This window comes from Leptosomus discolor, chromosome 5 (genome assembly GCF_034619465.1).
Source record: "Leptosomus discolor isolate bLepDis1 chromosome 5, bLepDis1.hap2, whole genome shotgun sequence".
NCBI classification, from domain to species: Eukaryota; Metazoa; Chordata; class Aves; order Leptosomiformes; family Leptosomidae; genus Leptosomus; species Leptosomus discolor.
Window position 1 is genome coordinate 62,180,283 of NC_141395.1, and position 24,356 is coordinate 62,204,638.

The window sequence follows — 24,356 nt, forward strand, 5'->3', positions numbered from 1 at the left end:
AGGTGTAGCCCATCAGCTTAGCTTTTGGCTTTCACATCAAGAATCAGCACTTTTCAGTAATTTAAAGCTTTAAGTTTCTTTGCCAAATTGAAGGTTACTATCCAATTCAGTTAAATAAAAATTCATCCCTCAGTTGACAAGAGAAACATATTCTACCCTCAGACAAGCAATTCCAAATCTTTCCTACTCATGAGCCTTGTCACGGTAATCCTGTGCAAGTGCTTTTGTTTTAAGTTGCTTCAGTCATGCCGAGTGAAGTCCCTGTATAGGTATAGGAAGGAAACAGAATACCGAACAGTGCAAACGTGAACTTGATTTACGGTAACCACAAGAAAACCCACAATTTTCTAGACAAACATTTTGGGCCTAATCCTCCTTCAGGGAAGACACTGTGAGTCAAAACATTTATCTATGGGATTTAATTTCTTTAGTCTGATTTACAGTGAGAATTTCTAAATGACTTACTTTCCTTATAAGTAATTTCAAGCTCCCATGAATCCACTGCCAATTTTTAAAGCATTAAATCCTCAGCTGTATCAAGACTCCTCATTTTAAATACATGAACAAACAAATGATGGGGTTTTCATACGAAAATATAATAAAATACCTATAAGAAGACTTTGATGTTTTCTGAATAATATAGCTGATTAAAAGAGAAAACTGTACAGTGAAAGAAAGATTTACCAGCAGCACATTATTCACTAGCCATCGTTCTGTGGTCTGGCACTTTCCATGGTGGTAGACAGAAACACCTGCCATATTAACGGGAATGCCAAGCCGATTATAGATCTTCACTGTGCGTAGCTCTATCCAACAAACGTCCTGGACTGCCTTCTGTCCCAGACAAGGTTAAGGCACTCAGCCAATGAATACCTTTTAACATGTTCTCCTATTTAACCCTCTACCAGAAAAGAAAAGGATGAAGACAAGTGCCTTAGAATTTGTATGCATCTCTAGATTCTGAGTTTATCACCAATAAAATAATCTGATTTAGATTAAAAGATCATCCAAAACATTGTGCTCATGCCCTTCCTTAAATGCATGGGTAAAAATACCCAAGCTCCTAAAAGGCATATATTAGATTATTTATACATATTTTATCTTTATGGACTAAATTATTAGAAATTTAATAATAATTATTTAGAGATAAGCCCAATTTTAAAGTAAACAAAAAGAGGGGGATTGCCACATACTACATTTTAAGTACATGCACACTAAGACATCACAAGCCTACACTGCTGGCATGGAGCAACAAGCTCAGGACCAGCCATCTGAGATTCAGGGAATGTGTCTTCTATGTAGAAACCAAGCCTGAAGGTAACCATGTCAGGATAACAGTTTCCACAGTATACAGGGCTAGCATACATTTAAGGCGTTAAAATTCTGGCAGATATGCTCAGAGAGACTATAGATACCAAATTGGTAGTAAGTCTATAGGCAGAAAGTGGAGGGGAAGGAGTGAAGGTTGTATTCATGGTAATGATGGCAACTGTTTTTGCAGAGCCTTAAAGACCCATATATATAGACCCCACTTGCAATTTACATTTTCAGTGCAGTGCACACGAAGCTGGTAGAAGTCATGCTTGTGACGGCACTAGAGAAGACAGTAAGAGAGTCAAATATTTGACTCAGGAGGAGATACGGAGGTTCCATGTGCACTCAGACCAGTCCCACTGGCCTGCTTCAGTTCCAAAATGGTGACAACTTCACTCCCGCTGCTCCTCTGCTCATCATCAGCCTCTGCTTCCTCTGTAGCTGAACCTACATCTGCAGGGGACTGAGGGGACTCTTGTCTTTGCTCTCACTATGGCCTAGGGATAATAATTTGTCAACCCCATCAGGCATTGCACACACACCCATATCAAAGTAAGCCAATTAATTAGCTTAATACTTTAAGCCTAACTTTTTCTCTTCCCGTCTCAAAAATATGGAATATTATTAAGATCCTTTTAAACAGAAATGAATCACTAATTTTGGTGCAGGGCTGGAAGACTAGTGAACTGAACTAATGAACTGTTGGAGCTGTAAGCAGAGAGGATAATTTTCTTTGAATATATGAGGGTAAAACAAGAAAATACTAGAACTGACATTAACATTTGTATATATGACAAAGGGATATTTTCTATATGACAAAGGGATATTTTCTATTGAATGGTAGGATTCTAGTAAGTATCCCTTAGGAAATACAAAATGAAATGAAGGTATATTTTTGTGACCTGAAGTATAAAATTACTATAAATGAGACAGTTGCCAGTGGCTGCAAGTATCACAGAAGGCAACAATAGATTAGGCCTCCTAAGACATGTCAGAGTTATGTATTGCACAATGCAATCCAGATAACTAAGATGGCTTTAAATAAGCATGTCTCCACGGAGTACCTATCAGGATATTAGCTTGGGTCCCAGAGCAATCTAACCGTGTCAGCATGGTGCTACCTCTGGGCTAATTAGTCCTGGCACAGTGCTGTATTGCTGTGATTTTGAAGCTATCTCAGCTGGAGTTAGTTCAGCTATCTCCACACAGCACTACCTTGCAGACTGTTAATATGACCTTAATGTCTGGAAAAAACATCTGTTAAAGGAATCACACTCCTCACTTGACTAACATCAACATGCCTGAGATTAGCTCTTACTGTGTTATTTCTAGGGCAAGACAGAAACAGGTGGTAGCAGAAACACCCTTAACATTCACTCTTACACTCTCTCTCTCTCACGCACACACACACATTTTCTTGCTAAACCAGGAAGCCTCCAGGAAAAAATAGTGCAATATCCGCTAAGTTGTGATGCCTGTATTGACAGCCATGTCTTCAAACAGGGATATAGCGGAAATACAGGGTGGCTTCCATAGTGCCATTGTCCTTACAGTACCAGTGAAATGGTTTTAAGGTAAATATACCTGAAGCATCAGTGCCACAGTGCTTTCAGATAACCATTGTTCTTCATTGCAACTCAGCTTCTGGGGATGGTATAAGAACTTTAATAAGGCTAAGAAAAGCCACTGCCAATTTGTGCATGCAATTTAAACTTTGATGTTACATCCCTGTTTTGAGTAGAACAGCCTCCATAGAACTGCTTTTATTGATCTTGTCCTGTTCAGTAATGCCTAAAGGGGTCTCTGTATTTTATGTCATGTCAATTATTTTTTCATTCATGTTCACCAGCGTTATATTGATTTTGGCCCATAGCACTCGCCCACCCCAATTCTACTCATGGTTTAATGAACTTTAATTCCTTAGTAAACTAGAACATCGTGACATTTATAGGCTTCCAAAGGCCTCTAAAAAAAAATTTCAGTTTAGAAATAAGTTTTATGTATCTTAATATCATCATAAAATTACTATAGATAATAACATTGGCAATATTTGCTATTGTCTTTTTCTGTTTGCAGGGTCACCATTTTACTGCAGTAAGAATAAGTTTACCAGACAGGTGGTTCCCTTCCTCTTGTTTGGCCCACTTTCTGGACATCACTGTATTTCACTCCCCCAGGTAACCAGCCCTTAGCCTTGTTGGGTTTGCTCCCAACAGGAGCAGAGGGACAGCCAGCATTCCTCCACATATAAGTTAGGTTTAGGTTACTCTTTCATGTTCCTAGCTTCAACTGACTCATGGATCTTAGCAACAAAAGCCTTCCAAAAAACCAGTCTCCTCACAGAATAATGTTCCATTTTCATCAAAAAAACGTCCCAAGGGCCTTTTTTGAGAAGGACAGGATTACACTTGCATCATCATTTCAAACAGTGCTAATATTCAGCATGTTGTTGTTTTTTACAGCCAAAAGCACTCTTCTCTGCTCCCTACAAGAGAAGCAGGACTTTTGTAAATCTTTATCTTTAAAAACTACTCATTCTGCTATATCTTTCCCTGTGCTACAGATAATCCACCCATCAGCTTCCTCATTATAGCACTTTACTAATTCCCTTCTAAACTTTGTCAAGATTTATTTGCAGCCATAGTCTGATACAATGGAGCTTGCCAAGTGGGGGGGAGTGAGTCAACTATTGAGTGTATGTTGGAACTTAGGAAGGATTCTCTGTCAGCGAGAAAGAATAATGTGTGGAATAATACAGTTTATCATTTTTTTCACTCTATTATATTTTTTTCAAGACTGAATATAGCCTAGGTTATTTATACCAGTACAACATTTTGCAGAATGAGAACTTCAATAAAGACTCCAAATGCTCCTTTAAAGCCAGAACAACATTGATATTGTGTTAGCAAAAAGGAAAATAAAACAAGTATTTACATTACCTTTTTAGGATCTGACACATTGTTAATATAAATAGTGTAGACTCCACTTTTGTTAAAACCAGATTGGTATACATCCGCACAGTCTCTGAAAGGCTTTTCTTCTTCCTTTTTTGCATTCTTTAGTAAAACTGCAAAACAAAAAACCACGATAATATATGTTACAACAGCAATCTTAACCATTTCTATATCAAGGAAGTCCACTTTTGCACACTGTATTCCTTTTAAACACACAGAGTAATAACCATACTATAGTCCTTACACAGCTAGTGCATTTGGTAAATTCTATTAAAGAACTAGCATGAATTTTTCAGACAGATGACAGAGTAGGCACCAGCAGAAATAAGACACAATGCAAATAGCTAAACAGAGCATCCTGTCTACCAAGAGGTGAACACAGTGCATTTCTTCTGAGTGCAAAGGTCTGTGCAGCAGCAGGCCCTGCCTCTGACTCAAGCTGTATCTGTGAGGCTGCCAAGGAATGCCCCAGAGATGGAACATGCAGGTAGAAAACTTGTTCAGTGTGTGATCTGATACAGATGTTCTCCAAAGACAGCGACACAGAACCCTGGAAGAGAGCTTTTGCCCTTCCCCCATGAGATACTACATTTTGAGCAGCCTAGGTGCTTGGGGCAAGGGAACTGTTGGCTTAAGTTATTTTTTTTTGGCAGAGAATAATTTAATGATTTTCATATCTGCATACATAAAAGTTGCTAGATATAATTAGTAGAAAAAAAGAAGAAAAATCAGTGCTACTGAAGTCAGTTGTTTAGAGCAGTGATTTATTGAAATTATTTTGGGCTCAGAACAGGAAAACAATTAGAAAACAGTTAGAACACTAGTGCAGATCTTGATCCTGTGTATTGCAGACAGACATGATATATGAGTCTGGGCTGAGAAATCAGGAGGGCAAGATATTTGAGGATCCCAGTCTTGAACAACCAGGAGATTTCCTGTAGAAGGAGTAAGATCTGAGAGTGTTCCTTCCCTTTCACAAACAAAAGTAGCGTGACCTTACATGATACTGAAGGATATGACTTCATTCCAACAACATATACTTTAAGCACATCAGTATTCCTGTGGAAATCCATCAGTCTACCCAGATTCTTAAAGTTAAACATGTCTTTAAGTGCTGTGCAGGGCCCAGGCCAGCACTTCATTAATCCCTACTATAAGGAAAAATTGTTTAAATCCTGCAGACACACTCATCTTCTTGTGATAGACACATCTTTTTCCATTTTTGGCTTGAAAGTGTCAGTTATAGGTACAAAAGGGACTACCCCTTATTCACTCTCAATGAAGCGGCCTGTGCTGCAAAACTGGTGCTTAATGACAATGGTGTGCAAAAAAGCAACAGCCTTGCACAGCATGTGGGACTATCCAGGCCATGAGACTGTATATGATAATGTCAAGGCTTTGTCGCTTGATATACTATCTCCCGTTTGAACACCTCAAAGCAGTATTTTGGGATGGCAAATTCCTGCTGGATCAATTGGCATTAACACCATTTCACAGATGAGGAAACTGAGGAAGAAAAAGGTTAAATGTTTTCACTCAGTGGTTTTGTGAAAAGGTGAAAATAGATAAATAGTGAGACATAAGAAGTTCCTCACTGTGAAGGTGGTGAGGCACTGGGACAGGTTGCCTAGAGAGGCTGGGGATGCCCCTTGGCAGTGTTCAAGGCCAGGCTGGATGGGGCTTTGAGCAACCTGCTCTAGTGGAAGGTGTCCTTGCCCATGGCAGGGGGTTGGAACTAGTGATCTTTAAGGTCCCTTCCAACCCAAACCACTCTATGATTCTATGAAATCCAATCATGAACTGTAAGACTATTCTGCTCCCTAGGTAGGCTTTTTACACATGTTGTATTCTTTTTTCCCTTTTATGTGTTTTATTTTGTTCTTCTAAATTTTGATTTTAACAAACAAAACACCCTTACTTCTCCCTTTCCATGTATTTGCTGCATATTTATTATTTTTATTCAACTTCACCAATAAAAATAAAACCTGGTTCATATACTTGCATATGAATTCCAAATGGAAAATCAATAGGGTTGAAAATTGGCACATTTGGAAAAGGTAGTGCTGGCAATACAGTAAAATGCTTCCCTGTGAGATGCCAGGGAATGTGGTCCTCAGCAAGCTAGATATCAATTGTGCACCCTCAAAGGTGCCATTTTTTAGATAAGACATAGAACTGAGGCCTTCACGATTTGTGTTAATTAAAGATTTCACGGTACATTCCTGTAAGCAGATGGTGTTAGTATCAGTGGCCAAAGTCCAACTTGAATAATTACTTGGGGCTGGAGCCAAAGCCTAGAGGAGTTAAAGCAAAGCCTCTCATTGATTTCAGGGAGCTTTAGGTTAGATCCATTCTTCCTGGCCTGAATTTCTCTAATGGTGTTGTTTCAACTACAGACATCAGTCTCTTGCCTAAAAAATGCATTTAGTCGTGCAGAGTCAGTGTTCATTTACTTGACTCTTAAAGTACTCATATTTTAATAACCGTATGTAAAGAGATTATCTTACCTCTATTCAACCATTATACACAAATTGAAAACTACTTAGAAATAACTACTTAAGAGTCAAACAAGGAAATTTGAATTTGATACATTTTTAACCAAAAGTTAGACAAAAATATCATGAGTATATCCTAAAGTTCATATTATTTAAATTCTAATCAAGGTACAATTTTAATTTCACAGTAATTAGAATCAGATTTGAAAATAAATTTCTAAGGAGAAGATCTCTAGGAAGCATACTTAGAAATAATTTTTTTCCTCATGCTTAAAGACTAGAAAAAAAACACAATAAAACTATTGTTAATGTAAGAGATGAAGGTGACAAGGACAGAGAGATGCCATAGATATGCCCAGTTCCTTCCATCCTTCCTCTCAGTACCAAGACAGCTGAAATACCTGAGATCACAGGCAGCAGATGTGTTAATTTCTTATAGACTAAGCAACCCAATATCCTTTTTTTGCAGCAGTGTTTTTTATTCAGTGAACCACTGTAGCCAGAAGAAGATGACTTTCCTTGGGTGCCTGTCATGCCTCTCTCAGGAGTTGCTGCTCCCACTAGAAGAAAAGCTCAGCTCGTTATGAAGGAGCTGAACTATTACAGATTGCAGCACAGTTTATTAAGCATGACCAGCACGAAGGTTAGTTTTTCTTAATACATCAGACTGTAATTTGCAAGAACAGTCCAAAGTTATCAGAAAATTAATACTCAGGAATGTTACTGGTAATGTTCTTTTAGGGTAAAAGATGTTTTTTCTAAGGTTTGCTGCTGTTTTTCTAACTTAATATTCCATACAATTTCCAAACCACTTCTACCTACTTTAGCTCTAGACTGTTTTTTCTATAACATTACATAGACCTTGAATCCTTTATACATTAAGTGAAGTTCCTGAATGATGCATTGGTTCACATATGATACGTGTGTAAATAGATTTTTTAGAAAGTAACAAGGCTCAAAGAAAGTAGTTCTAAGACAAAATATATAGTCATTACATTTCTTTGTTCAGCTTCAAGACCTCAGTTGACTTTACACAGGTTTCTAGTGTTAGTTTAGCTTTTTACAAATACAATGCTTATGCCAAAGTTTTATGTACCTGAAGAAAATATAAGTCTATGTCAAGGAAAATAATATTATCATTTTTTAAATGTGAATGCTCAGCCAAAATTTGGACCCCTAGAGGATTCTTCTGATTGCCTTTTCTGGATGAATAAACTGGTTATGAAGTCATGCTCCTTTGAAGCAATGAAGCCTATGTGCAAAATCCTGCTTTCCTGCCTGAACAGAAAGGGAATTAACGAGAGAAATAAGTTATTCTTTCATTGCACTTCTCAAAGTCTTTTGGTTCATTTTTAGCCCAATAACTTTCTCCTTGGGCTATGCTACCTGCGTTTCCCTACTTGATGAATGCTTTCTTTCAGTTGTCAGTCTTTTGGCTATTTCTTTTCCTGGATGCCCTGGATAATGATTTGAGTTCAGGCAATACAGCAGGTACCATTCATAATTGCCCAGAGCTCTATCAGATGGCTGCTCCCATGTAGAGGCAACAGCCCCGGCAGTGCAACTGCTCTGCAGCCCCATGGAGGAACAGGTACTCAAATCAATGAGGTTTCTGCTAACCCACAGCTGTTCTACTGCTCCTACTAACATGGTATTAACCTTCAGTATGAACCTTTGGTAGAAAGCCAGGGTCAGCACCTGAGGTTGTAGCCTCTTCAGTTTTCTTAGAAAGGGTTACTACTGCTTGCAAGTGAGATTGCTCAGAGATGTAGGGTCTTTTCCCAAAATAGTTAGGGAAACCTGTTAACTGATTGTTAGGGATGTGTGCCTCTGTGTAGGTTGAGACTATTTTTCTGCTATCAGTTATGAAAATAAGTCAATAGTAAATGATTCTAGTTCGTAATTGCTATCACAAATGAAGGATGCCTGTTCTTCTGCCCGGGTTTAAAGAAATACAAACTGACTACTAAGGATAAATAGTTTCTGAAATATTTAGGAATATGAAATATAAACCATATAATATTAGTTTTACTTTTTTCCTAGCTGTATGAAAATTATCTAATCTCATCTCTACTAGAAAAAAAGTATTTAAAAACTAATATACTTGATTTTTTAAATTGAGATTTCTGGTTGTTTTTGAGAAAATGAAGTGGTTATCTCACTGCTTTTCAAGTCTCTATCAGATATTTGGTGAATGAATAGTGCAGTTTGTAAGCAATAAACGATCATAGACTGCAGTTCATTATGTTGACTGAATCAATAAAAACAAATTGATATTTACTATATTATTTAAGATCTGAACTGCCATGTTTGTGAAATCAGTTGAGGCTGAGTTAATCACTAGTCTTATGTCCTTTAGTGATACTGACAGCAAATGAAAGGCAGCTGTTGGGTTTTTTGCATGATAGTGACTTATTTGGACAGATATGCAGAGATTTCTGTGTGTCTTAGTGAATTATTGTATTTTCATTGTTTTAATGTTTTATTTACATGAATCTAATTTTCTTGTAGGACTTAATAATCATTCTACATACTGAAAGACACTTAAAAAAATTCTTCATGCTTTTGAAGCCAGAAAGGAAAACTCTCTTTCCATATCTCATTGGCAAATATAATTGACCTAAATTTTAGCTACTCTATCAAAAGCATCTGAGGTGAAAATTTCTGTCCCCAGAAGAGCAATTTCTAAAAAAAACAAAAAGGAGAAGGTTGTAAATTGATTATTTTTGTCTACAGCTGTAGCATCCCAGGACAGGGTCATTTAAGGATCATCAAATGGCAGTTTCTGTCTAGATCCAGACTGCCTTGATCTTGTCATGGTTCCAGACACATGATAGGGAATCCTACATTTCTATAGGAGCGCATATCTCTGACCTTTTTCCCAGCCATATGGGTGCAGCAGATGTGCACCACCACAGGTCCAGTAATGATGGCAAATAGCACCTGTCTCACAAAGAACCAAATCAAGAACTGTTTGCTAATGTTACCAAAGAGATGTTCATCAAATAACCCCAGTTAGGAGGCCTGGAACATGGCCTGCCAAGTATATGTTCCTAGACTTAGCATCAGGAACCACAAACAGATCTGACAGAGAAAGGGTGAGGATTATTTTTGTTTTGAGAAGGAAAAATATGCAAAGAGTTACAGCCACTCAGTTTTTGCTGAATTACAACCAGAGGTATCTGTTGTTTCAGTGGCCTGGTCTTGCGTATACCAACCTCCACTTGAGAACAAATGTTAAACTGCTATCTAATAGCTGGCTGTGATGTCCAACTGTTCCGTACAATAAGACAACCCTATGACAACATAGTTGTACTACAAATGCTACACAAACCATAGGGAAAGGCACAAACCTGGAGGCTGGCTTCAGGTCAGATATGCTTTCCAGATAAGCACAGAGTGTTGCCTATGAACTAAGATGCCAGCCATGTAAGAGCATGTTTGTGTCCCTGTCAAAAAGGACTTGAAAAATGCATTTTCTGGATTCTAATTTGCTCAGGTACATAATATATACTGCATGTTTTTCCTCTCCAAAAAGTGTTTCTGGATTGTTAAAGCTATCACCGTCCCCAATATAGCCAATGTGAAAAATAATTAGAAAGTTACAATTCACTGAGATATATGAAATTAAAAAAAATATTGCAGTTACTTATTATTGACAAAACATCAGGAACTTCTTGTGCATCTAGATAGTTATGTAAAAGGTTTAATATGAACTTATATGCACTTAGAACCCAGTTCTAGATTATTATAAAGAAAAACTACCACCACTTGATTCAAAACTTTCTCCAATGTCAACTTTATTTCCTCCTGTATTAATATTGTGTTTTATTTTCAACTCTACAAAGTCTGAATATCACCTTAAAAAAAAAAAAAAAAGAGGAGGGAGGATATTACTATGTAAGCTGCTTCTGGATGTCTTGGAGATCAGCAGTCTTCGCAGATAAGTAATGGTTTGTGTAAGTTTGCATACTCACATTTGGTTATTAGGGGGTGAGAGAAAGTTTAGGACGGGAGTTTGGACATAAATTATCTTTCCAACAAAGTATACGTTCACCAAAATGCTTCTCAAACTAGTATTTGTTTGTGAGAAACCTCTGAATCTGACAAAAAGAGCTGGCCAAAGGCAAATTGGAAACAAACTTGCATTTTGACATACCAAAAATAAAATATTTCTGGGTACAATTGCTCTACAATCAAGTTTATAGGCTATAAATTTGCAGATTCAAGCTTATAAAACTTTACTGTCAAGGCTCCCATTAATTCCAAATGAAGTTATGAGAGTTGCTATACCAGGCTACATTGCCACTCCAGCCTCCACAGTGTCCCATCTCCAGCATCAGAGGCCCTTGAGGTCATGAGAGGTCATGAGGCTTCCTCACCAGACTTGATATTCTAACCCTCACCGCTTTTCTCTTTTCTTCTTTGCTTGCACCCTCATAACTACTTATATTCTCCATATTTTCTTTTTCCTTTGGGCCTTTTCCTCCCCAGGAGGACCCTAAAGTTTTACAAGAGCTGTACTAACACCTGGCCCAAAAAAAGAGTCTTCAGTAGGAACAGATGTCCAAAGCAGATGACTGGAGAACAGCATAAGAGCAGGCAAGCTCTTATCCAGGAATTTACAGCATAGGCGCTTCCTCTGCCAGACATAATATCTATGTATTTAATAGGCTTTGAAAGAATTATCTTCCATGAATTTCTCCAGTTGCATTTTTGAAGCCACATGAATTTTAATCATTCACAGTGCCCAAGGAACTCAATACACATACCATGTGAAGGACGATCTCCCATTCTCAGCTTTTAACCAGTGTATTTCAGCTGGTGACCCTTCATTCTTAGCTGAAAGTGTCAGTAATTCTGAATCTATGCTCTACAAGCCACTTACAGTTTCTACTGCGTTCTCCTTCTATTATCATTTACACTGCCTGAAGTATTTCACATGTGCTTAAAGAATGCTATTTCACGTCTTTGATCATCTGCCTTTGTAGCTTTTTCCACCTTTTTTTCACTTTGGTGATTTTTTTTTTTTTTTGAGATGGGGTGTCCAGTATCATACAGTATTTGAACATATAATGAATTATACTGTGGTACAACTTTTTTTCTGATTTCCTTTCTGTTCCTTTGTAATAATTTATAAAATACTATTTTCATTTTGACTATTAACAGGCAAGTAGCACCTTCTGTGTCTTTCATTCAAGATTTCCTTGGGAGCTTACCTTGAACTTACATGGGTATTTTAGAAAGTGGGACAAAACAAACCGCTAGAATTCCTCAGGCATGCTCGTCTGCTGAATGATTAGAATGGAAAATCCTGGCCTTCATTTAAGTGTTCAGAGTTTATGACAGTATGAGTAAATATATATATATATACACATGCACATTTTTAATGTCTAAGGGAGCTCTTAGTCATAACCCAAAACCCAGTGTAATGGCAGGGTGTCACTTAAAGGAGCAGTGCTGTACTTCCTGTTTCTGTTGGTTGTAGACTGCCTCCGCAGCCACAGCACGAATCAGTCAACAGGAGATCTGGCAGGAAGTGTTCTGAGCTGATGAAGAGGAGGAAGCAGTTTGGCAGGCTTGGGGTTTTTGTTTGCTTGCTTGGTTGTTTTGCTTCTTTGTTTGTTATACAGGTTTATTATTCCACTGGAGCAGCTCAATGATCTGATTCATCCTGTGACCCTACAACCACTAGATGGGATGGAGAAGAAGGATTTTTTTTTCCAAGGAGCAATGCCAATAGCAAAAATAGCCCCTTTGGCATCAACCCATTCATGGCTGCATGCGTATCACTCACTGCATGTGGAAGGCCTGGGTGGATGTGCAAACCTCTCTTAAGTACAACCCAGGATAACTACCAGGCCATGCTGAAATGCAGTTAGTAGGGCTGCAATGATTCTACTAGCATAGGAACTAGTCCAGTCTCAGACTTTTTAGGAACACTAAGGTTCATTACATCAAGAATTTCAGATCCATGTTTTTAAGGTGAGGAGGAAAGAGAAAAGGTGTAGCCAATTAGATGCCTCACATTAGCATTTAGAGAAATGTTTTAGCGGCTAACAGAATATTACTTTTCCCTCCCACACACCCTCTAAGAGTCTGAAGTAAGAAAGGCAAACAATTGCATAGCAAGAGCACTCAAGCTATCAAACTACTTATTAAATAAACCATTTAAAGCAGAATTTCCCTCCTGTAGTGCTGCAGGAATTGATTGAGTCTTGGCAAACAATATTAATGTAGTGGGCTTTCACCCTTTCCAGGGAATAATTATTTACTAGCTAATAAATTATCAACAGTTATCAAGTTTGTTTCCCAATAAATCCAGCCTTAGTGACTGGTAACAACAATAATACTTCGATTCACTGTGCATTTGAAAGACATGACTTAGGAATACCATAAAGTGGTCCTCATTAGTGAGCTGAAATAGAATGCCTTATGGCCCATTTACAAAGAGATAAAGCCACTTAATTATCCAGCTGCAATATAGTTCTTTAAGAGTTTCTGCTTGAGACAGCAATTTTGTGAGTAACCAGACATTCACTGAGAACTAAAGAAGCCTTTCACAAACTGCTACAAGAGAGATTAAGCCACTGGCTTTGTTTAATATTTCTAGTGTCCATATTTCTTTAATTGATTTATATTTTTCCACATAGGCACCCTAATGTGCATTTAGTGTTTCCAGCTGAAGAATGGTATGCATACAAAGAAATTTTTCACTAACAAGCCATTTGGGTGACACTGACAGTGTTGTTAGTTGGGTTATATATGCTCATATCCCCTGTAATATCTTTGGGGTGAGTGAATAATACCATTTTCACAAAGCAGAGTGAAGAGGGATTTAGCCCTGACATATACTGTAGGAATGAGGGTGGGTAATTGATTTCAATATTAACAATCAAGAATTTAAATGTGCAAATATGTACTTAAAAATATTAATTTTTCAGTACTAATAAATACTGACCCCTACTATGACCAACAAGTTAATAGGGATAAAATATGAGAATGCCTAATTCTGTTTTGAAGAGTTTAAATATATTCCCATGACATAAATTTCAAATGCTGAACATTCGAATTCACTTATTTGAATACTGAATCTCCATTAAACCACAGCTTGGCTTGATTCTATCTAATAGACTTTGTTGCATTTTATTATACAGCATAACTTGGAAATCAAGGTATCTTTGCCTGAGCAAGGTTTGAAAATACTTTTGTTCTAAAATCGTTATGATTTGGAACTAGTATTGTTATTTAATTCATTTTAGAAAACAGGAATATAAAATTAATCTGTCCCAATGTAGATACTAATCATAGAAATGGTGGCACTAATGTCATTACACTTGAACAGATAATATGGAGAAAAAAGGTACTTGCAGATGCAATTTACCTTATCCTAAGAGAGCTCCCTTGACAAAAGTGCCTTTGTTGACTCTAAAGGATGTCCAGACCAGGACTCTACATCTACACTGCAAATGTTAGGTGAGTCAGGCAGCACTTGAACAGAAAGAACAAATAAACAAACAAAAAAAACCAAACAAAAACCTCCCAACAAAATAAAGCTGGTGCTGATGTACATGTGTAACTGAACATCTACACAACTGTACAAAGAGAACCTGGCCTCTGACTGCAGCCCTGTAGCACTTTCCACCTCTGTGGGTCCATGTGCTCAATCGCATCCAGCTACAGTAAGAGGACCCCTCTTCCATGACATAAAGATTAAATTTTTTTCCCCCAGCTTTCAAAATATAAATAAAGGCAGAACAAAAAGTGGAATGCAGCTTTATAATAGCTTTGTGAATTGTGGGTGGACATTTTCTGATAGTGATCTTCTGATCTCTTTTTAAACCAAAGGTATTTCTTAAAAAAATGAAACGGCCTGCTCATAAAATCTCTAAAGCAGGAGGAAGCAGAGACAAACTGAGCAAATGCATGTTTTCTGTATTCTTGAACACACATACTGTCAAACTTAGCTGAAGCTATTTGCTTTGACACCTTTGGGGATCAAAGTAGGGCTTTATGACAGAGTAAGGTAAGTGTGGAACACCAGGTGGCTTCACTGCATGAAATGAGGTTCTGGTTAAAGCTCCAATTTCATCCAGTCTGTGTTTTTTAATTAATCCGTAATTAATATTACAAAAAAATAACTTCAATAAAAAACGGAATTCATAGATTAAAATGATCATGTTTCGTTATTACATTGCAGTATGTTATAATGCATTGGTAATAAAAGGGCAAATTCAGGTATAAGAAAAAAACGTCTGTCACTTTATTCACTCATTCTTTTCTTATAACCTGTGCTTATATTTCAAGCACACTCCCAATCCACCTCAGATCTACAGCTTGCAGCCAAAGTCAGTCAGAAACTTCTGTGTATCTAGCAAGTCTTATTTTGTTTGCTTCTATGATTCAGAAGAAAAATAATGAAGTGACTGATATGCCATACTCTAGGTTTCTGCCTCACTAGTTGTGTCTCATGATGTTGAAAAAAAAATTTAGCAATGTCTGAAGGGTGAGGTACAAAGAGGAGGCAAGTGCTTAAGGAATGAAAAGGTATTGTTAGGGAAATGGAACCAGACAAAACATGCTGTCACCTCAAAATATATCTCAGATGAGTACCAATATTATTATTTCTGTGCACAAAAGAAAAATGGCCAAGAACTATATCATAAAACCTTACTTTTCTACACTGCTGTCTAAAATCTATTAAATATCCTCATTATTGTGTTCCAATATGTGGTTGAATCAATGTAATATAGAAAATTTGTCTTGCTGAACACAGTCCAAATTTGATTTAAAATTACGTTTCAGAACACCTGAGCCTGTTATTCTATCCCGGGATTCCCACTGGGATTTTTTTTTTTTAAATACTAGCTTGTATTATACAAGGTGTCTTTGAAGTCTTTCTAAAGAAGTAGGCTAGCATCACTGCTGGGGTAGTTCTGCTTATGTCAATGGAGTTTCCCCCATGCCCATAACCTTCAGGTCATTTCTTTGAAGTTCTCATTCTATTCTCACTTGCTTCACTTCAGCTTAAATTTTAACATATAACAACTGTGGACTAAGAAATGGAATAGACTACTTACTGTTTAATGTTTTGAATAAACTAATTGCTATGCCTTTTAAAAACATGGATTCCATTCAAATAAATTTTTGGACATACTTACTTTTCCTGTGAAATTTTCTAAAATACGAAAACTACTCATAAACCAGGAGATTTGTACCTTTTCAGAAATGCCAGACCCACTAGCCATATTATTTACTTCATGAACTTAATAGGCTCTTCTGGGGAGGTAAATTCCTAGCATACATGTGTATTATTTTGAGAATTAAGCTTAGCTTCTTGTCAGCATTCAAGAGGAAGTTAATGCTTAATTTCTTTCCTACTAGGAGAGTATATAAGTTTAGACCAAACTTTTTAACAAGGCATATTGTTATGCAGTCTGACAGACAACACAAAGCCAGGAAAAATTTTACATTCCCTTATCCTGTCAGTAGCAGTACTGGGTCAGCTGTCCTAAGTTATGCAAATTAATGTTAACACAGTAGACAATCTAGATCTATTTTCTTATACTGGAATAAAAAGACAATGTATTTGAAAATATATGTGACTCGACTGGGCATATTTTGTGACATTTGGCTTGAAACATAATTTCCCACTGGACCAGTGGAATTTCTGAATTGCTTGGTTTGAACTTGTATACACTTCTTTGATGATGATATTATCTATTGCTTAACATAACTTGTAGTGTATTCTTTGTTTTGGTTTGGGGTTTTTTGAATAATATTTCTGTTACTCTCTACTTAGCACTACATATGCTTTTCATAAGTAATTTTTCTGATGTGGAAGCTTAGAAAGTCTGTCACTAGACTATTTACTGTGTTATAGATTATTGTTTGACAGTGACAGTAATGTGCCAAAATGCTTTATTTATCCTCAGACAAATAATACCCAAAGTGGTATGAGGAATGAACAGTTTAAAAAAAAAAAAAAAAAAAATCACAAAATCTTTGATGACGCTTGCAAAGAATGATGTGATCTCTATCCAACTCCTGTTTGTTACAGGTGAAGGGTTTCTACAGTCTTGGAGACAGTTGTGCAATATGTCTATGGTGATTAATCAAGGCTTCACCTCAATGTTTCTACTTCTCCATCTTTAGTTGGAGAAAAATAAAGGTTTCAGGTATTCATCTATATTTGAATTTTACTTAATCTTTAAAAAGTTACTTTAAATTTTCACCATACTGAACAATCATTTCATGTGTCTGAAAGTGTTGCTCTTTTAGAAATTCTATTGTAGAAATTTATTGGCAGCTGCTGTTGTCAATAAATTATAAATAATAAATGTTTGGCCCTTGTCTAAAAAATACATAAAATACATTTAGCCACAGACACAAGCCAAAATGAAGACATGTGAGTCTCCATGGTATCTAGCATATATTTGACTCTCTGTAGGCTTTGTGACCTATTAGAGTGTCTATATTAAGTATTGCATGCAACTGAAATCCTAGAATCACTCACGCTGGGACAGAAGTGGGTGGTATTTTGGAAACCAAACTTGCAAACAATTCCAAGTTTTACAGGTGGCCCCCATCCCAAAACCGGTCTGTACCAAAACTGACACTGAAAGTGGGATCTGAATTTTGTATTTAGGTCCATGTACATTTTAAAAAAACATCCTTCGTGTGGCTTTTACTTTTTTCTCTCTTCCTGATTTGCTTTTATATCCTTAAGAAATTCTCCTAAAGTTTGTCAAGCCACAGTGCAAGTACCAAAGCAGATTTCTTAGGGTTGTCATCCAGTACTAGGACCTGTGTTAGCTAAGCTTCTCAGAGTATAAAACTAAACAAAACCAGTTTCTGTTCAGCCCTGTATCTCTACACTGTTCAGCTATATTATTCACGCACTCCTGGCAGACAAACTTCTCAAAGTTCCCCAACTTATTTAATCTAAAAATAAATCTTCTGATATGATTATGTCTTTACTGAAGGAAATTTATCACATGTTTTGTAACCAAAAAGCAATAGTTATCACCAGCTTGGTTTCAAATGAAGTTGTTTAGCTTCATTATCATTATTATTTTATTAAAAAAATAGTTTAAAAAATACTAATTTCAGTTTCACAAATTGGAAGGTCCTGAATACTCTGACTTATGCAAGGAAGAACATAATTTTCCTGTCTGTGACTTATCTTGGAGGAGATGTTTACGTTTCTTGATACAGATAACAGTTTTAAAAATATGTATGCATACATGTAATAAAATATATTCAATATAATTTTTAATTTATGATTGAAAATCCAGCAAAGGTGCTTAAAACCATTCTCAAAATACCTCAGGATTTAGACATACTTCACAATTCCTCTCAACTCCCATGTCTATCCTTACAAAGTTGCTCATCTTTGACAGTCTCTTTTCTAGACCTGATGCCTCGCTTAGGTTGTACTTTGTTTCGAATATGAGTGTCCCTAGTTAAAATCCTGAAGTTTTTAAGGGGATGCATCCTTTGCTAGCTCTACAGCTTTCTAATTCAAAAATCTTTATCACTCTCAATGATATCTAGCAACCTTTACTTAACTTAATCAAGTACTCTCTTTTGTCAGTGGAAAATATCTCTCAATGTTACTGGCTGTTCCTTTTCTCCCTACCACTAGTTATTTTGTATACTTCCATAACAGCATCCCACATACCTACTTTCCTATCTAATAGTTCTGCATTTACCACTCTCCTCCCATGGAAATAGTTCCAGGTCTCTAATTATTTCCATTGTCCTATTCTTTTCTGGACCATTTCCATTTCTGCTATGTCCCTTATGAAATTAGATGACTGAGATTTACCAAAGCATAAGACAGAAGGGGTGTTGCTGATTTATGTATCACATTTTGTTATTCTCTGTCTCCCAATAAACACCAGTTCTCACAGCATATTTTATGTTTTGAATATTAGTGCACACATGAAGACTTATGTAAAACTATCTAAACTTCATATTTTCATGTGACTTTTAGAGTAGCTCCTGCGGTACTTCCCAGCACACAAACTTTTCCATCTTTCCATCTTCAACATGTATTTGCAAAAACTGAAGCTGGTATTAATTTTTGGTACAACCAAATGCTTTAGTATTCAGCCTTTATTAGAGAGCTCTTGTGCTCCAGGATAATATTATTAATTTAACTTAAGCTGTCTGGCTCCTTTTTCAGCTGTGAATGTACTTAACAAAAACACTGGTCAGCTAGACTTAAACAGACAGAAAGTGGAAGCATTTCTGCAATTATTTCTCTTTAAATTACACTCTTTAGTTAAGAAAGGTATTCAAGGAAAAATCTAAACATGTTAATACACGAAAGGTAATGGAGTTCAAAATCAAGGGTTTGAGTCAGGCAGTTAAAATGGTATTCAAGCATTTATCTGTGCTAAGCATCTTTTGCTTCCACATTTCCTCAGAAACAGAAAAAAACTACTGAAAAGTCAGGTTTTCAGGCACCTGAATTTGTACCCAGGAGCCCATTTTGAAACATCCACTTCTGTAATCCTCACTCAAAGATTTTATAAGAAGCAGCTGAGGAAATTAAGTTCAGGGAAAATGTTGGTTTGTTTGGGTTTTGTTCTTTGAATCAAATTCAAAATTGTTAGAAAATATTTCTAACCTAAAAAAGAACTTGCAGTATATCTCTGTACGAGAATAATATATCTTTCATTTTAATATTAATTTTAAAGTGCTCCTGAGCTCTATTAGAACAGTCTGAAGACAGCTTTGCCAGGTTTCTTTGCCAAAAAAACATAAAACATAATAAAGGATTTGCATTGCATCACAATGTTTCTCTCCTGATATGAGAACAGTCTACTATGAAGGATGTTATTTCATTCAAAGTGTTGGGGAACTATATAACAGAATAAGCAGAAGGGAACGTTTAGAATGAACATGAGGGGGAAAATAATGTTAAAAAAAAAAGTCTATTAACATGGGCCCAAGCATGCAACACTTCCAGAGGAAGAGATGTAATCCTTGTCGTTGGAGCAGTTTAGATTTAAGCCACACAAGTTGCATGGGAATATATAGTAGAGAGCAAACCCACACTGCCTTGAGCTGAATAGTTTGAATGATCTAATACGTCTTCTGCCTCATAAACAGAGTATTGAATAACGATGCAGGTGACAAGGTTTTGTTTGGGGGGACAGGGTTGTTGTTTGGCAGTTTTGGTAGGATTTTTTGCTTTTTAGTTTTTAGATAATTTATGGCACTTAGAGCTCTAGAATTACAATGAGCAAATATGCTGGGATTTTTCGACTGCCGGTACTTAACCTCACGTAGACCTCTTTCATCCACACTTTCACACTCACTGAATGACTAGCACAACCCACACATCTACAGTTTCTCTCTAAGTTTACCCTGTACCCTTTCTCAGAAGGGTTTTGATGGTTTCTTCCTAGATGGATACTATTTCCTCAACTATTCCCTCAGTATTTTTAACCCTCTGCATGCTATACTAGGCACAGCTGTTAATACTCTTTTAGCTGCTATTCTTAGCATATGCTTTCTCTCTCATAGTCTCCCTTATATGTCTTCTTCCCTCTCCTCTGTATGACTTTGCCTTGTTTTGGGTAATTACTAATTTGTTCTTTCCAGTGTACCATTTCCACCGTTTACAGTGGTGTCCATTCACCCATCTCCATTGACCAGTTCTGATGAAATGAGTTTCTTTCCAGACACATTCTGCAGTGTCTTTTGCATTTGAAAATTGAAATCCTACCTGAATTTCTTTCTTAGTCTTTGTAAGAAATTTCTTTCCTAAGAAAAGCAGACTTGAGGAGATTTGTCCTAGAGTCTTTGTCAACTCCTTCTTTCAAAGGATGTTATTGCTCTCTTTTGTGTTTATGTGTGCCTAATGGACCCAGAAAAAAACAAAATCTAGCAAGGCAGAATGAAGAAAAATGATCCCTTATTACAAATAAATTCTCATTCAAGAGAAGAGATTAATCTTTTGCCTGTCTAAGCACCATAAGGGCCTGCATTCAAGTTCACCAATATTATATCCCCTATATGTGTATAAAGTTCTGGGTTACTTTCCTTCATTTAGTACCCTCTTCTCTTCATTGGTTGTAAAAGAAGTCTAGAGTAAATCAGACAAAGGCATCTATAAAATTAAGATCCACAGCTGGTTGGATTACTCCCAGTAGAAGACGACAGATGCTCAGAGGAATGAATCAGTATTGCTAATGTGAAGTCAATGGAATTATGACCTACATCAGCTATGATCAAGATAACAACTTGATATTAAATTCAAAAAAAAATCAAATATTTTTGACCCTTATTTGATTTGTGGGTTCTCATCCACTCTTTTGTCCTCAATTATAATGTCTTCTTCTTTCTTGAAATAAGCTCATTAAGTTCTGCCTTTCCAAAAATTCAGGACTTTCTTCAGAAGAAATTTCCTAGTAGTTCTAACGTTTTATAAAGCTACTTTCTTACCTCCTTCCTTGGAACAGAGGGTGATTAGAGTGTGAACTGTATCCATCAATTCAAGCTGCTGTTTCTGCAGGACACTGTTGTTGCTTGTTGCCTTGTTTAACTGCTTCTCTAGTTCCTGGATTACGTAGCTTTGTCGTGTGACCAAGCTTTGTAAGTTCTCTTTTTCCTCCTTCAAAGTGTCCAGCTCCTCTTTATGCCTTTCTTCCATTTCTAAAATTCTGTGCTCAAGTAAACTAAAATGAAATAAAACAATTAGTAGATATTATTTCATGCCAACATATTTATTAATACAGAAAATGGAACTGTTTTATTTTTCACGACAGAATAGCACCTATACCATTTATACTAAAAATGTCACAACTGATTTTTTCTATTAGGTAGTCAAATATAACTGATATCTAAGGTTCCATTTTGTGATGCTTGTTTGCTGTAGTGCTTAGAGCAAAATGCATGGAACTGTGTATCTAGTTGTTACATCCATTCAAGTACACAACGCATACAGCCATTAACATTTGTATGTAGAAGTTCAGGCACAAAAGCCTAAGGTAGGAAAAGGAAGGAGAAGAACAAGGCATTGAAGAGGACATCATTGGTAATATGGATATGTCAACATGATAAGAGATAAAAATCAGGGGTAAACTAAAGAAGAACAAAGGGCCTTGCCACTGAATGGAAGATAAGCATTAGGAGCTATGGAGTACCATCAAGGGATATGGAACCCACAGTAAAAGTAACATTTGATGTGGTCTGTGAAGCTGGGAAAGGAATTGTGCAACAGATGAGCGGTAGGTAGCTGCTTTCACAGTAAGAATAGTACAGTTTCCCCAAAAGGTAAATCAGAAGTTTGCATTTTAAGGTAGGATTCTCTTGTTCAAGACCAGGTTGGACGGGCCTTCGAGCAACCTGATCTAATGGAAGGTGTCCCTACCCACAGCAGGGCGGTTGGAAGTAGATGACCTTTAAGGTCCCTTCCAACCCAAACCATTCTGTGATTCTATATCCCGCCTCTGCCTTTTCTGGTTCCACAAAAGGCTCCTCAGACAAAAAAAACTGTTGGGCATTATATTAGGTGACTTGCTTACACCAATTTTTATAAATAATTTTACACATGTATGGAAACACTTTCTCCTGATTAATATTCTTTTTTTAGTATCCTCTCTGTCTTGAGTCAGAAGCATAAAATTTACAAAGATCAAAAGCATATCAGATTATATCTAGAAGAATAGAGGAGTTGTAGACATAAAGGACAGCTAATATCTGTCAACAGTGAACACGAATTTTTTTCGGGCCAGTGCTTTGATGCTGTGGTGGGAGTTTAGCACAAAGATTTTATTAATATTAGATAAAGACATTAATTCTATCCCTCTGCTACTTTCTGTTCAGTAATTCTACTGTGTATGCCAAAAGAGGTGTTTCTCATGCCCATAAACCAACTGGTGGTTACAAACTTGCCAACAAACTGCTTCCTGTTCAAGTCAGTCTTAGGTTTTATTTATTTGCACTCTCCCCCCACCTTTGTTTTTACTTCTGGATAACAGATCAGTGGCAAAATGCCTGCATAATTTCAGGTCATTTAACCTAACTGAAGAATGTAATAAAATCCATATGGAGTTGTTTCTACTAGATACCACAGAGCCTTAATACGAGCTGTTACGAATGATAACAACGCAAAGATTAAATTCAGGCCCTGGATTTGCTGTACAAGCTAGAGTAATATAAAAATTTTTTTCTTTTTCTAAATAAAAGAAACCACGCAGCAAATATCTTTTTCTGAAATGTTATAAATGTGGGAGTTACAAAGATGCTGAAGAAAATATACTTTGTAATACCAACATATCTAGTTCTGTGAAAACGAGAAGGATCTGGCTATAGAGGGGAAAAAAAGATGGGAAGGGAAAACACTTTTTTGTGGGGTCTCAAACGCAAAGGTGAACATGATATCTCATTCTAAAAGGCTCATTAATTAGTAGCAAAAGCATAACAAGATACAGTGGACTTGAACCATATGATAGAAAATTTCAATCTGAAACAACATATGGATTTTGAAGCCAAAGACAATAAATCATTTTAACACCTTATCAGACATATAGATGATTTTTTCATCACTTGAACTCTAATATTAAACACTATGCCTTTATGTTCTAGATTCACATGGATTTTCTTGAGAATGTTTATGTGGAAGTTTTTGAGCTTTGTTTTGCAGAGGGTCAAACCAATAAGTTTAGTTAGGCAGAAGTGGTTGAAAATGCTCTGATGGAACTGGGTTTAGTCACAAAATACTGCTCAAAAAAGTAAAAAAATGTTCTATGGGAATTTTATCAGTTCTGTCCATTTTTTCATAGAAGTTATTGAAATGCTCATTTTGACTCTAGATTTTAACTTTTCTGTTGGACTATAAGTTATAACAACACACTTTGAATAGGAACAAGGTGGGCCCTGGGCACAGTTTGTGATAGAATGGGTGCTCGGTGTGGCTACATCCCAGTCCAGCATCTTGCAGTCCATCGAAAGTGTTGTGCATTGTCAATGTAAGAAAAGATGCCATTCTTGCAGCCAGAATATTCCTTTATAGTTAAATGGTAAATAAAGGCCAAAAAAGTTCCCTTTATCCTTGTCCATATCCTAGTACAGTACAAGGCCTTTCCCTAACTCCATAGCATCCTGTCTGTATGTCCATATCTAAACGATTTCCATATCTGAATGATTTCATGAAAAAGAAAGACCCTTTGCCAGCCACAATTTGTTCATTGCATTATTTGTTTCCCACCGTAGCCTTCCTAAGACTATATTAAGTGAACCCATGGTGATGACAGTCTCATTTGTAGCAGCACTGGCCATGTCAAACAAGAAGGAAGAAGCTGACAATGTTTAGAGCTTCTCAGTTTGGTGTCTACAGAGACAGACAGCAAGCAGATGTTTTATGGCTTTGGTAATAATACATCCTAATATTTATGAGTAGTGTGTCAACATGTGGTGGAAAGACGGGAGTGTCCCAGCACTTGGTTCTTTTACAGTTTTCTATGCAGATTAAAAGTCCCGTTATTATAAACTGCAAAACAAAGCTATTTTAAGGAATGCATATGCATTTATGCAATGATCTTTCTGTATCCATAAATCTACAACAGATAAGCAT

General features: G+C 36.7%; 1 protein-coding gene across 1 annotated transcript in view; it reads right to left on the reverse strand.

Moving 5' to 3' along the window:
* ANGPT1 (angiopoietin 1) overlaps positions 1–24,356 on the reverse strand; it is a 161,914-nt gene that overhangs the window by 53,540 nt on the left and 84,018 nt on the right. The window contains exons 4-5 of the mRNA XM_086465234.1: positions 21,224–21,456; positions 4,254–4,381 (exon numbers count right to left, since the gene is read on the reverse strand). Of these exons, the coding sequence (XP_086321360.1) occupies positions 4,254–4,381; positions 21,224–21,456 (361 nt within the window). The remainder of the gene's footprint in view (positions 1–4,253; positions 4,382–21,223; positions 21,457–24,356) is intronic.